The sequence below is a fragment of the Girardinichthys multiradiatus genome, chromosome 8, assembly GCF_021462225.1.
Source record: "Girardinichthys multiradiatus isolate DD_20200921_A chromosome 8, DD_fGirMul_XY1, whole genome shotgun sequence".
Classification (NCBI taxonomy): Eukaryota; Metazoa; Chordata; class Actinopteri; order Cyprinodontiformes; family Goodeidae; genus Girardinichthys; species Girardinichthys multiradiatus.
This window is the reverse complement of record NC_061801.1, coordinates 9,768,114-9,784,760: the sequence shown is the minus strand read 5'-3', so window position 1 is coordinate 9,784,760 and position 16,647 is coordinate 9,768,114. Positions and strand designations below refer to the sequence as shown.

Below are 16,647 nucleotides of genomic sequence, written 5' to 3'. Positions count from 1 at the left end.
CTGATATTACAACCCCTAAGAGATATTTATCCCCATGTGATGCTTGACCCTTTAATAAACCAAACTATGGTCAATATGACTTAGATTTTTGGACCAAAATTTGAGAGACAGAATTTTAGGAAGTGATGCCGATTAATAAAAAAACAAACTAAGGTAAAGGCTGACACGTCAGGACTGCAGTTCTTCTCCATTCTTCAATACAATATATTTTTTTAAATGTGTGTTTTTTCCTTCCACCTCACAATGATGCACTGTTTTTGAGATGGTCTATTGCATGAAATGCTTATATGAGGTTTGCGTTTGTACCAAGACAAAATGTGAAGAGTTCAAGGGGTGTAACTGCTTTAAAGAAAAACAAACATACTACAAACGGTCTCTGTAAAAGCTCTTTTTATTGTTTCTACCCTTAAAAAATGGTGAAGAGCTGCACCACTGCACTTTTTTCACTATGCTTAATTTCAGTTTGCATGCAGTGAAATAAATGTACATGTGAGGCACAGCAATAAATTAGCACATTAATACCATTCGGAAAGAAAAATAGTAACAGTTTACAAACATTAATACTGAATATAAAATAAATGGAATTAATCACAAGATGCTTATCATTTCTCTTGCAATGCAGGTACAGATACGAGCAACGTGACATTCAAACATCCAAGTTCACAGCAATGAGTACCAGCTTGACTGAGCTCAAATGTTCTTTCTTTGAAGGCTCCTTCTCCCACAGCTGGGTCGGTCTGAGCAGTTTGAAATGCTTCTCAGGATTAATAAAACTGCTGCAACTAATACAAATCTGTTCGACATTGTCACATGGAAGGTGGCTACAAAGAAAAGTAGCAGCAGCAAAATCAGAATATAGTTGTTAACAGCCTCAGAAACTTGTTCATGAACTCCTGTGTAGGCACTCAGATTTGTCCTCCTGTACCTCCACGTAACGTTTCAGAGGTGTTCCCTTTCACACCACCGACCACAAGCAGAAATGTCACTTGGATAGAAAAGACCTGTTGCATCCAGCCAAGTGTCCATTTTGGTATGTGGACGATCAGCATTACCCTTTGTAACAGCAAACGTTCCCAGTGTGAGGTGTAAACAAATAAAAAGAAAACTGAAAAACTAAAACATGACCAGCATTTACCAACAGAGATATTAACAAGTATACCAACTTGTAATATTTGGCTCAAATTTTACTTCTAAGCACACTGGAGAGAGTTTGAACGGAAGCACCCTGTTGATAGCACCAGAAGCCTGGCAAGGCCCAGAATCGTGGAGCATAGTGGGAGAAAAAGAGGAGATGTTTGGGAATTCATGAAACCAAAAAATATAGTACTAGCAGAGGAAAGGCGACAAGGAAAATGTTTTGTCCTTCTTTTTGACAAAGAGGCGGGATAGTTCAAAATGTTTTGAATTTAGGTTCTGTTGAAAGGTTTTACACAGCTAGTATTTCATCAGATCTAGACGTATTGGTCCTGGAGGCTGAAGCTAGCAGCCAGTCCAAGAAGGGCTGAGACAACGAGGTTTCTGATCATAGCAAAAATGTGTAAAAATCAATAATATAGCGTTCACTTAAAGCTCCATAATATTCTTGCTTTTTTTTACTGTCTTATATTTATCAAACAGGAAATGCCATATGTGTTCTCAGTACGTTTCATGAAGGAAGATCTTCGTCGGAGCACCACCTCCTCCATCATTTGTAAGTAATTATCAGCTTCTCCATAATTAACCACCCAATGGAAACATATCGAGAGTTTAAATGTTCATAAAATAATATTCACCTGAAGTTCTAAGACATCTTTTGAGAAATGGAGTTATTCTGAGATGTTCTTGGTTTATTCATTGAAAGAAATGTGAAAGCTGGCATTGCTGTACTACCTTAAGCTCACATGCATGTGCAGTTGGACACATAAGGGGGGCCGGTGAGGCTCGGATTTCAATACACGAAAAGACAGGCTCCAGTCAGGATGCAAGTCATTCCTGTATTTTTGCATGGAAAGTAGTTGTTTCCATTTTCATATGCTGACATGTACATATTCTATATTCAATTTGTAATTTCAGTTTTTACATTCAGTTCTTCACTGAAATATATAAACTAGGCTATTTTTAATGGATTAGGTCCCCCAGGAGCAACTATATGATGCAAACTAACCCCAAAAGCATTCCAAGTGTCTGCGAGTCCTTTTGTAGAAGTTCAGAGGAGAACCTTTCTATTTATTTGTGCAATAATCAAAGAGAAGATCCACAAACTGATGATGATGTTACAGAAACTGGTAAATTGCTGTGATGCTTGATGAGCTCACTTCACATAGAGACTGGGCTACATGAACTAAGATCTACTCCTCAGAACAGCTTAATTGCCTCACAGAATCAAAACCAGTCTGATATATCACTGAAAGGCTAAGAAACCCAAATGGAAAGCATGTGATTTCTTACATCGAGCCTACATATAAAAATAGACTTTAGTTAATCTGTGTGTAACCCCAACTGAACAAGGGACTTTCAACTGGGACAGCTGTTTGATTGAGGCAATTTTAGTATTGACCTTGCCCCATCTTTTAACTGGTGGACATCTTAATGCCATATACTGTATTTCTATGAGGCACACTCATGTGTTTGACCTAATAGGGCGTTTTTATGATTCAACGTCTCTGTTCCATAATAACAAATAGACACTGCAGGCTGCCAAAAGGTTTACGAACCTTACATAATCCCTGAGATATCAGGAAATCACCTTTAACAGCGCAACGTATAATTCAAATCAAATCACTGATCTGTCAAATTATAGCAGTTTGGGCGTAATAAACAGAATAGTGTGCATAGAATCCACATGAACATTAATTAAACTGGACGCAAAAAGTAAGCAGCATAACCTCATTAATATTTGCATAAACCAGTGACCGGATGTGGAAGATTGAACTGGACTCAACTTCAGATCTTAGGAACTTTTTCATTGTTTCTACAATTGTTGGAGAAGATGCCATTTTCCTAGGGTAGTTTCAAACGCCAAGAACCTTTACTAGTGTTTCAGACTTTTAAAGGATGCTTCTCCTCATTTTTCATTTGCAAAGCAATCACTTGGCCCGACTGTAGCTTATACTACAAGGTCTTTTTAGAACTTAGTTTAGGGAACTTCTTAGCAGGACGGGAACCATCTCTGACAGAGATCTACAGCAACTGGTCAAAATGGAAATACTCTGTAACAGGGACCTCCCCAGTTCCAATACCGCTCCAAAGTCCTTTAAAGTGTTAGGTACTGTTCGCAAGAGACTGCAAAACCTGAGGACCATTGCAATTCACTCAACGTTTTATGTTGTATTACTACGCTTTCAGAACCATCAGAGATATAAACCACCCAAGACATTTCCAGACCATAATCCTGTTACCCAGTGACCTTTGGGTAGTCCCCGGAACCATTTGGGTTCGATTCCATCCAAGCAAACGTAATATTAGAAACTCTTGATGATGCCACATGCAATGGAGTGTTGGAGATATCTCACATTCCTTTTTGTTCACCGAGATCTAGAGGTGTTGATGTCCATTACTGTAAGACGCAACAAAGCTTGCAATTCAATTGAAGCAAACATCTGGATCTGGCTTTTTTTAACTGCAACAATATTATGACCTTTTCAAAAATGTTGCCCAGTTTCTTTCCAGCTCTTATTGAGAAACTGTAGCAGCTTGTAGCCTACATGAAGTATGCGAATTTATCTCAAATTTAATGAAATAATCAACCATACTTTATGGATTGGATATAATATCCATAATGCTGTTCAAATAAACAGGCTGCTTCAAATGCTTCCTCAAAATCAATTCTTCACCTATGACCTATAAGCTGCTTGTATGGAAGTTAAGTAAAGTCTTGTTTCTGGCAGTGTTTCATGTGACCCAGGTAACATCAGGCTGTATATCTGGAATAAATGTGAAACTCTGTCTGACTGGGAGGAGCTAAGGCAACCATCTGGGGAAAGAAATAATGGATTCTTCTATAACCATGTGGTACTTTCTGGTTTTAGATTAATATTATTTATAATACACAAATCCTCACAGAATATAAATGTCTAACGTAGGTTACAGTATAATTTCATTTCAGCACACAACATTATCGATTATAACCTCAATCACATTACATTCCCTTCCGTGACAGTAGGCTACTGTTTGACAGACACATCAGGGGACGCTCTGTTTGGAGTTGTACAATAAATATACAGTACACTGAGTAGGTTTCTGTTCTATATCTGAACTGTAAATTGGGGTATTTACATGAAAAGTGCACCGAAGCCAAATGTCACCCAGCACCTTCCCAAAGGTGGGAGTCCGACGCGCTCCACTCCAGTTCCCCTCTTTCTTTGTTCATCTCCTGGGTACACCGTGTGTGAGCGACTGTCCAGCCCTTTTGGATTTACAACACAACAAACATGCAGGAAGACTGACAAAGATATCATCAATTATTATTATAATAAAAATAATATCATCAGCAATTAGCCTTCCAAATTCCACTTCACAGAAGCGAAAATTAAAAAATAAAAAAAAAGAGGAAAAGTTTGTTTCAGCGTTACAAGCTGAGTAGTGGTTAACTTTCCACCAGGAAGGAGGGTGGGGCGAAGGGCTGAGACAAACAGGGAAAGCCTTTCCTCCTCTCGTTGGGGCTGCAGATCTGGTCTCTTGTTTTTTCTTCCAACGCTCAAGACCCGAGCGATTACATCAGACCGCCTCATTTGTTTGTTTTTTTACCCCAGCTCAGTGCTTTATCCCTCCATCTTCTTTGCCTTTGTTTCCATCTATTTGTTATTTATCATTACTAGTTGCTTTTGCGCTCCAAGGGTCAGTGCCCCTGGCAGGTCTTGCAGCACATCTGCCTGAAGTACCCTCGGCTACAGAACTTGAACTTCAGAACCAGCGGGCAGTAGGCCACTTTGTTCACATCTTTGCATTCTGAGGATAGAAAGAACAATGTTTGGTTACTGAGCAGGAACAGCTTTCATTAACATGTTTGCCTTTTAAATAGTTGCCCAGTATGTCACCATGAGTTTGTTGGAAAAGCAAGTACATCCTAAAAGTTGTTAAAGCTCACTAGCTTTATGGGTGTATGCTGTATTAAACCATTTAATCCCCTGATTTGGCTAATCAAATCAAGCAAAATAGCACCAACTGTAATAACGGTGTGTTGTCAAAGTGTACACGGATATGAACATTTTAATTTTGAGTCCGATTAAACTGCTAAAGTCATCTACAACAGACAGCCTGCGTTTAAATAGCTTTTGAGCTTCCACCACCCTGATGTTGACATGGCATCTTTCTACTACAGCTATGCAAACTATTACTGATAATAACTTCATAGGACCTCCCTTCAAAGAATCTGAAGTAGCCCTTTATGTGTCACCAAAACTGCCCAAGAAACAGTTGGAAAACCTGTTATTTCCATATTATCCAGCTATCATAACATTTTCCTTCATGTGGAATTTTGGCCACCAGCCTGTGGTTCCCTGACATTTGACTAGAGATTATCAAATAAATCAGCTGGTGACCGCGACTGGATGATTTGCAGCTTGACTGGTCGATCAGAAAAATAATCCAGCCTTTTTCCAAAGAACAGAATGCAGCAAACCTGTTGCACTGGCAACACTCTTCAGTGTGGAAATTGGTACTGCGGGAAGAAGACTCAAAGTAAGCTTTTTTGAGTATCAATGAGCTGTCTGAAATTATGTCAGATGAAGAACAAAATGTGTATTTTCTCCACAGCCAGACTTCGGCAAGTGCTTGTTATTTTGCTCATTTGCTGTCTGCTGTATTTGCAGTTTGGTTTTATTCATACCCCACTTTTTTACGTCCAAAAGGTCCGCTTTGTTACTGGACATTTGTTTTTGCCCACCTCAAAGATGTTTTGGCAAATTACCCAACTACACTAACTGTGCTAATTGCCAATAAAATATTAAAGAAATAAAGAAAGTTAAACATTTACTCAAAATGTATTTTGTTTTTACTTTCAAACAGTAACGAACCGACTGCGCTCTTACCTGGACATCACTGATCCATTATGGCAGGATGGGTAAAAAATATGTTTCTGTTATTATAAATAATTAACAATAAAACTCAAAACTGGCTAAACGCAGCATCAGTAGGTCAAAACCTTCCAAAAACAGAGATTTACCATAAATCTGTAATCTCTCCTTTTAATTGATCTTGATGATATGATCAGCTTCTGTTAAAATCTGGCTCAAACGGCCATACAGCGTTATTCCACAGAAGCTGCAAGGAGTAGTCATTATTTTACAAATAAAACAAGGATAAGTCTATCAATGGAACAAACAATATGTTTTTTACATATTTTATCCATATTGATATTGTTGTAGGTGTTCCTTGGCTTAGAGGATGTTTGTTCATTGATTGTGGTTTAGTGAAATTACCAGGTATAACACATAAACTAAGGTTAACTAGGGCTGCTGAAGAGGGGGCAGAGCATATCCCCTGGGCCTCGAGAAATAAAACTCTGCAGCTACACTTGGATACAGAGACTAGGACTGAGACAGATCCTGGCCTCGCTCACTAACTGGGCTCACTGCCATTCCTAGGTTGCAAACACGCACACACATACACTTAAAACTCCTTTCTGGATGCCGGACAGGGAGTGCTCTCAATGCCTTATCACGATCAGAGTGTCTTCCCTTATTAGGCTTTGGCCCCTGCCTCCTCAGAGCCAAATGAAACGAGACATTGCCTCACTGTTCTCCGTGAAGGAACAATTAGCCTACAGCTAATCCCATTAGCCAGCCTGTAAACGCTGCTCACGTTTTCCATTCAGGCTAATCGAAAGGCCCCTCTGTATGTATCCGAATAGCCATCCATCATGTGTAAGTGTATATGGAGGCTTGAGCTGTTTTGCTTTGACCAGGAGCCAACATCAGTGGAAAGATTAATGTAGCTGGCAAAGTGTAGAGGTGTGTGTCATCCAAGAGTGTTTAGGTCACAGTAGAACTGTGAAGTTGAAGACAGAGATGGTTTATAACCTTTTCTGTTTGGCTTTTGAGTAAAAAGAAAAACAGTCCACAAACAGCACAGAAACAGTCTGTCTGGTGACCACAGGTTTTTATTCATATGTGTGCCTGTTCTTGTTTTTTTTTGTGGCCATCTTACCATCGTTGTTGGAGTTTGGGGTGGCGTCACACTTGCTCTCACACTGCTGCATTGTGGCGGGCTGGAGGGATTCTGGACACTCGTTTGACGGCTGTCCAGTATAGGACAGACAAGTGACCGTCCTCATCTGCTGGCCCAGGCCGCACAGAGCTGAACACTGAAACAGAGTCGTCAGAGAACAACTTTTGTTCAGACCCACATTGAGTCAATGACGGCTATAAGGAGTGCCAGGACCAACCTGTCATTTTAGGAGGATAGACTGGTGTTTACATTCAAATATGTAAAAATATCACATATCTAAACTGTAATACGACTACTTTTGACAGAATGTTTAGGTTTACATATTCCCTTTTCATTTTTTTAGGATAGAGCAATAAGTCAACACATAATTTCAAATAGCCACGTAGGGTTAAACCACTACATTCTACTACATTCAGGCCCAAATAAACACATACACATCTGCTAGTATTTAATTAAAAGTCCCTCAACTAGTTACACCTTTTTGTCAACATAAACAGCTTGTGGGATAATTCAGCCTGGATATTTGACAAGTCTTCTAGGCAGAATTGGTCTAGTCCATTGTCCTGTTGGGAGATACATGTGTCCAAGGTTAATGCATGTAGTTGTTGATTTGAGATGAAGTTGAATAATGATTATTACCCTGTCCCCCATTGTTGAGTGCACCAGTACCAGTTGCAGCAAAACAGCTCCACAGCATGAAGCTGCCTCCATTGTGTTTGACACCAGATACAGTCATTTCACGGTGTGAAAGCCTCACATTGACTCCTTCAAGCATAATTATTGTCATTTGTGGCCAAATGGCTCCAATTGTTATTTCCCCTGACCATAAAACTTTACATCAGAAGGCTTTTGGCACCTTTGGAGCAGGGGTTTTCTTCCTGTTCAGCATCCTTTCAGTCTAGGGCAGGGGTCAGGAACCTTTACAACCCATAGAGCTGTTTTTGCCCTCTCTCCTAATAAACAAAATTTGTCAAGAACTGCAAAACTAAACTGAAGTTTTGGAAACAGATAGCTTACCAAATTCTATACATGCAATATACATGTACAGTACAGACCAAAAGTTTGGACACACCTTCTCATTCAAAGTGTTGTCTTTATTTTCATGACTATGAATATTGTAGCTTCACACTGAAGGCATCAAAACTATGAATTAACACATGTGGAATTATATACTGAACAAAAAAGTGTGAAACAACTGAAAATATGTCTTATATTCTAGGTTCTTCAAAGTAGCCACCTTTTGCTTTGATTACTGCTCCGCACACTCTTGATATTCTGTTGATGAGCTTCAAGAGGTCGTCACCTGAAATGGTTTTCACTTCACAGGTGTGCCCTGTCAGGTTTAATAAGTAGGATTTCAAGCCTTATAAATGGGGTTGGGACCATCAGTTGTGTTGTGCAGGAGGTGGATACAGTACACAGCTGATAGTCCTACTGAATAGACTGTCAGAATTTGTATTATGGCAAGAAAAAAGCAGCTAAGTAAAGAAAAACGAGTGGCCATCATTACTTTAAGAAATGAAGGTCAGTCAGTCCGAACAATTGGGAAAACTTTGAAAGTGTCCCCAAGTGCAGTCGCAAAAACCATCAAGTGCTACAAAGAAACTGGCTCACATGAGGACCGCCCCAGGAAAGGAAGACCAAGAGTCACCTCTGCTGCGGACGATAAGTTAATCCGAGTCACCAGCCTCAGAAATCGCAGGTTAACAGCATCTCAGATTAGAGAACAGATCAATGCCACACAGAGTTCTAGCAGCAGACACATCTCTAGAACAACTGTTAAGAGGAGACTGTGTGAATCAGGCCTTCATGGTAAAATAGCTGCTAGAAAACCACTGCTGAGGACAGGCAACAAGCAGAAGAGACTTGTTTGGGCTAAAGAACACAAGGAATGGACATTAGACCAGTGGGGTGCTGCGCCAGATGACCTGGCCTCCACAGTCACTGGACCTGAACCCAATCGAGATGGTTTGGGGTGAGCTGGACCGCAGAGTGAAGGCAAAAGGGCCAACAAATGCTAAGCATCTCTGGGAACTCCTTCAAGACTGTTGGAAAACCATTTCAGGTGACTACCTCTTGAAGCTCATCAACAGAATGCCAAGAGTGTGCAGAGCAGTAATCAAAGCAAAATGTGGCTACTTTGAAGAACCTAGAATATAAGACATATTTTCAGTTGTTTCACACTTTTTTGTTCAGTATATAATTCCACATGTGTTAATTCATAGTTTTGATGCCTTCAGTGTGAAGCTACAATATTCATAGTCATGAAAATAAAGACAACTCTTTGAATGAGAAGGTGTGTCCAAACCTTTGGTCTGTACTGTACATTTCTGATCATTTTAAATTAATCTTTAGTTTTTAGAACATAGACAAATGTCATACTTTTACAAATAGACCATGAATGGAACATCAAATATTTATGGGAAAAATAAAGTAGTTTGTGGCCTAATACAAAGAAAATGAAAAGCACACATGAAAGAGCAAGGAGCAACTGTTAAAAATAGCTTCTTAATTACTTTTATACTTAAAAACAATGTTAACAAGACAAGTTATTAGGAGCCTCTTTTGAGGGCCTGAAGAGCCATATGTAGCTCCATAGCAATTATCTCTGTATATCTTTGGAGCCTTAATTTTGGCTATTTTCTTTTTTAAAGTGACATGCTGTATGATTTTTCTACCTTGGAGAAAGAACATTTCAAATAAGTCTTTTAAAGCCAAACACTCATTCCCATGGTGAGTGTATGAACTCCAGGCTGCATTTTGTTAATCTAAATCTCAACCTATTGGCTTCCTTGAATCTTTTTGTCCTCTCTTGTGTTTCATAAATCAATAAACCACTATTTAGAGTTTTTTAGAGTTTAAACAATAGGGATTGGTGCCAGTAGTTACTTAATTTTCACAATAAAATGAAATGTTGTATAAAAACAAGTAAACTCCGATAGCATTTGGGTGATACTGACTCTGACACTGATCTCCTTGCATTTCATTGACTAACCTTTTTCAGTGTGCCAGTTGTAATGAAAACTGATGTTTGGCTCATTAAACCTCTGTGAAAAAAACAGCAAAACAAACAAAGGCTGATAAAACACAAAGACTGGAGGTGCCAGCCCACCTTTGACATTACTGCAATAAACGACATATTCCTACAATGAAGCAGCGTATGAGCTGATGTTGGACCCACTGACAACCACACACCAGTCAGCTACACACAGCCTTGGCCAAAAGCATTACCAGTGTTATGCTTTTTGACTCTAACATTGACAATATGAATGTATTTTGTTTAGATGATATGTTTAAGAAATACATTTATTTGCAAATAGATTAAATACATTATAATTTTGAGAACAACTGATATTCAGAGTGTCGATCCTTCTTTAAAACTCCAAGTCATATCATTCTGGATATTAACCCTTGGTTGAAAACTTCAGTATCATGTTTGAGCAACTTCATTATTTATTTTGCCTTGGGACTTAATGCTCCATTAACCAGTGTTGGGACCCAGCCATGGGTTATAACATTAAAGGCCAGTTAGAACGTTTCTGTCCTAGGCAGTTCGACATCTTGAGATTCACTGCCATGGTGATGACTTCATTCATGTTATGTTCAGCACATTTAACAGTTATTATATTTAATTATGCTAATTTGATAAAGTGATTTCAACTGAACATTTCCCCAGCTTCAATGTGACCTATAACTTGTACAACTCAGTCATTTTCTACCGCTTATTCCATAGCTGGTCGTGGGGCAGCTGGTGCCTATCACCAGCAGTCTATGGGCGAGAGGCGGGGTACACCCTGGACAGGTCGCCAGTCCATCAAAGGGCAACACACAAACAACCATGCACACACTCATTCATACACCAAAGAGCAATTTTAGAGTGATCAATTAACCTAACAGGCCAACTGCGCCACCGTGCAGCTAAATAAAAAAAATATATATATTTTCTGGGGCCAATAAAAACAAAAAAACTAAGACAACATGTATGCACCATGCTAAACTTACTTTGATGAAGCAATTTGGTTGGGATTCTGTCCTCATGGCAGATCTCAGGATGTATTCTGGAGCCTCCTACCTGGATTTCCTTGCAAAATAATGTGGAAAGTAAGGGTGTGGTCTCGATGAAGACCTTCTTAATGATTTGGAGGCCGTAGTTGTTTTGCCAAATGGATTCTGATAAAAATGCTGGTTATGTAATCCAAAATTTGTGGTTTTGATTCCAGCTTCCTCATGCCACATGAGGTGAAGTTCCCCTGGACAAGGCACTTCACCGCAAGTTGCCTGTCGATCTGTGTATTGGTGTATAAATGTTTGTGAGTGTGATTGTGGCTCTAGTGTAAAGCGCTTTGAGTGGTCGATATGACTGCAAAAGCCTTATACAAATCCATTTAAACTTGTCCTGTTTTAATTTGTACTGCAGTCTATTTTGCTCAGGGTACTCAGGAATTAAATAGATGTTTAATCTCAATTATCTTATCCTGAATAAAGAATAAAATGGGTGATTTGTCGGCACAAAAACTGAAGTGGCAAAGTTTGCACAGCATATTTAGAGGTGACTGTACGTGCTAACGTCCTTCCTACTGTCGCCTTCACAGTTTTCATCTCGTTGTGGCAGATCGGTGATCTTGCATGTCATCCCTTCCCAATTACAGCGTCTTTATTATGGCCAGCCCTGACAGATGGCATGTGTCATTGGTGCAACTTATGTGGGATTTGAACTGTTGACCTTTTGGCCTAAGAGTCCACACTTTCAATCTCTCTTTTCCGAGCGTCCAGTTGTCCAGCTAGGGTAAAGGCTGCTGCCTTTTATGTGACAAACCCATCAGAATTGTGACATTATCCACAAAGCACAACTGCCCTCTAAACAAGGCGAACACGCTGTTTAAAAATACCACTCTCACTTTAAATTATAGATAAATCCTACGAAATAACAAGCCGTACTTTTTGAAGATATAACTATGTATGACGCACAACTTTTTGGCCTCTTCCTGTCCCTGTGAATCAGCTGTGCTGTACTGTGTTCAGCAGATTTTTCTGCACACACTCAGTCATGTCAGGGTGAGCTCAAGAATGCTACTCCTCTGTCTCTTCTTCCAAATCGTGTTCCTGGAAGTGATAGAGAGTCCTGCTCCAAGGCAGAGATAAACTTCAAACAGGCAGGAGGATATTACTGCCAACAATCACACACAGGCCTGTTGGAACACTTAGACCCACAAACCCGACCACTACACACATATATTTATCAAAGGCTAGTTTGGAACTCCCTGTGCAACATTCAGGTGTAAATTATACAAACCTTACAGTGTTTTCTATTAACATTTAAAAAAATATTAAACAGCATGGTATATTTTAGAGGTTTTGTATTAATGTTAATTACCATGGAAAAGTATTATAATTATTCCATACCTTTACTATTTTTTCTCACTACACAACAAACTTTAAGGTATTTTATTGGGGTTTTGTGTGACCAGCACACAGTCGTGTACAAGTGAGAATTGAAACGAACATTAGACAGCCATCTATTTTTTATACTTGCTTATCCTAACAGGGTGCTCAATGGTACGCCCTGGACATATCGCTAGTTCATCACACAGAGACAAATTAACAAGCAGGCACACACCTACTCCTAAGGCCAATTTAGCGAGACTAGTTAACCTAATATGCATATGTTTGGACTGTGGAACGAAACCAGAGTACCTGGAGAGTACCCATTCATGCACTTTGAGAACATGCACATTTCATGCAGAAGCCAGACCTTTAAGCTGGGAGGCACCAATTCTAACAACTTCCCTACCGTGCAGGAAAGAAAATGATACATAACATTTTTTTTTAAGTAAAACTCTGATGTATGGCGTGCTTTCCAATTAAGTCCCCTGAGTCAGTATTTTTTGGAATCATATTTTGCTTTTCAGGTAAGGTTGCTTTTCAGGTTTAAGACAAAAATAGCTGAAGCTCAGTCAGATTGGATGAAGAAAATCTGAGAAACTGAATTTTAGAGTTGTGACACATATTCTTAGCTCTTAGATTAAAGGTAAAGGTAATAAAGGTAAAGGCCAGATTTGTGGAATGCATGTCTAACTGTACTATCATCAGATTTTGCCACCTGAACTGTGGATCTCTGTTGCTCCTTCAGAGTTACCATGCAACTTTTGGCTGCTTCTTTCATCAACGCTCTCCTTGCCCAGCCTGTCAGTTTAGGTGACAAAAACTGGTAAGAGGGCTGTATACCGTGTTCAAAATGCGAAACAGCTCAAAGGGTATGAGTACTTTTGCAGAGCATTGTATAAAAGGGGGTCCAATCATACCTGTCCCCAGTCACCAGGGATCCAGCGAGGAGGAGGACAGCGTCCTAAACTGCAGCGCATTCGGACTGGAGGTTTGTTGTGGCTCGGGCAGTGGGTGGCCGGGAAGGTTTTGGTCAGGTCACTGCTCTTGCACAAGGCAATACGATGCTTGAAGCCTGGGCCACACTTGGGTGTGCACTAAGTCACAAGAAGAAAATGTAAAAATTTGGAGATTTCAACAGTGGAATTAGCTTAAGGACATAGAGCTTACCTCTGACCATTCCAGAGTTACCCACTTTGGGGGACAGGACTGATTGTTGCAGGATTCTCTTTCAATGGGTCGATGAGTCAGGCAGAAGGTGTCTTCCAGTGTCTCCTCCTCAGCAGGGCCAATCTTCCTGATACACAGGACAGTCCTGGTCCGTGTCCCACCATCACATGTCTGTCCACACTCTGACCAGTCACCAATAAACCACCTGCCAGTGTAAAGATACATGGTTAATGAGTCGCAGTGCAAAAACAGGTAAAACATACAGTATAAAGAAAATGAAAAGATTCACATTTCAATAATACTTTAAAGTCTGACAAAACAAAGGTTTTTCCACATTTTTTTAAACGCATAATGAGTTTGCAAAATGAAGTTCTGCATCCAAACTATTCCACAGAATGAAAGACTTTGTCACCCTTACTTTTCAACCTTGTAAGAAGAACAACCAACAGATTCTTGGCCAGTGGTCAAAGGCTATGAGCAGCAGTGACCAATAAACAGAGCATTACGGTAATCAAGGCACAAGGAGACAAATGCAGACAATATGTGGTCATTTAGAAATGGTCCTTAAATTAAAGAAACAGGAATGAAAATTTGATTTATGGGTGTTCCAGAAGGATCAGTTTTAGGCCTTTTATTATTCTGTCTTTATTTTAACAATCTTTCACTGTCCTGATGCAGATGTGTAAATGTACATAGATAACATTGTTGTACATGTACCTGTTAAATCATCTGAAGTTACAGCCCCCAAAATTGCAAACCTGTTAGAGAAGTCATCAATTAGCTTGATCATTCATGCCTACGTTTAAATGTAAATAAGACAAAATTATGGTACTGTGATATTGTTATAAAAAGTGGCCTGCTTCTGGATCCAAATGTGAACTATATAAAACATTTTAAAAATGTTTAAAACCTTAAAGTAAGTTAATAAATTTTAGACCTTCTTTTCCTGGACACATTCAAGATATGTCTTAGTGTGTTACCAGCTGAGGACAGGCTGGTTACACCTCATTAAGACCTGTTGAGTCTTCTTAAAAATTAAAAACTTTGAACAAAAAACCGATGCCATTATTGTAGATTAAAAAGATAAACTCAAGTTTCCATTTCAGGCCTGTTGAGGGGCAGCAGATGTGAGTTAGCTTTAAGCTATAATCTAGTACAGCACATCAAATTGTATCATTTATGTTTGAGCTAAAGTATCTAATGTGTGAGTCAAACTGTAAATTGGAATCAAATACTCCTAGATTTTATACATTGGACTTGGCTGCTGAAGGAAAAGAAACAACTGCCTGGTCGATATTAGGATATAATTCCACAGCATCTATGATCGGGGTCAAAGGTTTTGTTGGCATTCAAAACATGATAATTGCAAGAGAGCCAGTCACTAACCTACAACTTTATGTCTTCTGCATAGACGTGGTAGGAAATATTAGAATAAAACAGAACAATGCCAGCTAATAGAAGGATGTAAAAAGAAAATAATTCGCCCAGAAATGAACTTTGTGGAACGCCACAGGCTAAAGAGGCAGAGTCAGAGAAGAAATTGTCTCTCCTGTCTCTCTCTTGTCTTGCCTTGCACTGCTCTCTAAAGTTTGTTTACCTTATGTGCACAAACAGTAACGTAAAAAGAATTAGACATAATAAGGCTGGAAAGTATAGTTACATAGGCCTATCACCACAGCTATCTATATACTGAAAGCATAGAAAGCATTATAAAACCTATCTAAAAAAACGTTTTCCCAAATGTTGAACACTAATTTAGGCCTTATTGTTCATGCATATCCACAACATGAACGATCTCAGTAAACCAACTATGGTAACTTGGCAGTCAATTAATAATGAAAGAATTTTAGTGTCCAGTACGTCATATCGCAGACTAGAAAGTTTTTGGCCTCATGGAAATATGAGACATATTTTTGTTCAACTCTGTCTACACACCAAAACATTATCATAAAACAACAGCCCTCCAAACAAATTGAGCCAGTGAGATATTACATCATCTGCTGGAATGTATACAGAATTAACAACATGTTCAAACATCTGTGTCAGCTTTCATTAGCAGAGCCCATAAAACCTGGCTATTCTAAAACAATGATGTTTATGGTCTTCTTTAGACGGCCTTTACTGACTCTGAGGGGTTGTTTGCCTTCCTTAACAGAAACAAATGTCATGTGTGTGCTATAACTCAGTACAGAAATGCAATGTCGTAGCTTTAATCAAAATAAATGTAATACCACATGTCTGAGTTCTGTGAATACAAATGTAGATACTAAATAACACAGGACCATAATCATATGAATGCAAACATGGCTGAGTAAAGTTATGATACATTATGGTACTATACACTCACCCTCCACTTTATTGGGTACACCTTCCAAGCTACACATTTTGCCCTCAGAGTTGGCTTCATTCGTTGTGTTACAGATTCAACAAGGTTTTAGAAACATTCTTCTGAGATTTTTGTCCATATTGACATGATAGCATCACATAGTTGCTACAGATTTGTAAGTTGCACATTCCTGATCCCAAAGGCACTCTGTTGGACTGAGATCCGGTAAATGTGAAGGACAATGAAGTACAGTGAACTCACAGTCATGTCCAAAACACCAGTCTGAAACAATCTGTGCTTTGAGACATGTTGTATTATCCAGCTGGAAGTAACCATCAGAAGAAGGGAACACCATGATCATAAAGAGATGGATATGAACCGGTGACACAAGACAAGATGGATCCATGCTTTCAGTTTCTTCATACCAAATTCTGACTCTACCTATTTAATGTCGCAGCTGAAAAAGAGCTCATTGGACCAGGCGACATCTTTCCAATCTGTTATCCTCCTTTGGTAAGACTGTGAGAACTCTAGCCTTAGTATCATCTTCTAAGCTGAAGGTAGTGGCATAACTTGGTTGTAAAGATTGGTAAAAAATTGAGCTGCTGTTCATTCCTTTAATT

At 39.2% G+C, this 16,647-nt stretch overlaps 1 protein-coding gene across 1 annotated transcript in view; it reads right to left on the bottom strand.

Moving 5' to 3' along the window:
- Nucleotides 1-373: 373 nt before the first annotated feature.
- The window catches only part of adamts6 (ADAM metallopeptidase with thrombospondin type 1 motif, 6), a 91,756-nt gene continuing 75,482 nt past the window's right edge, over nucleotides 374-16,647 (bottom strand). Inside the window, exons 22-25 of the mRNA XM_047373208.1 lie at nucleotides 13,699-13,903; nucleotides 13,449-13,625; nucleotides 7,126-7,282; nucleotides 374-4,926 (exon numbers count right to left, since the gene is read on the bottom strand). Coding sequence (XP_047229164.1) covers nucleotides 4,817-4,926; nucleotides 7,126-7,282; nucleotides 13,449-13,625; nucleotides 13,699-13,903 — 649 coding nt within the window. The 3' untranslated portion in view covers nucleotides 374-4,816. The remainder of the gene's footprint in view (nucleotides 4,927-7,125; nucleotides 7,283-13,448; nucleotides 13,626-13,698; nucleotides 13,904-16,647) is intronic.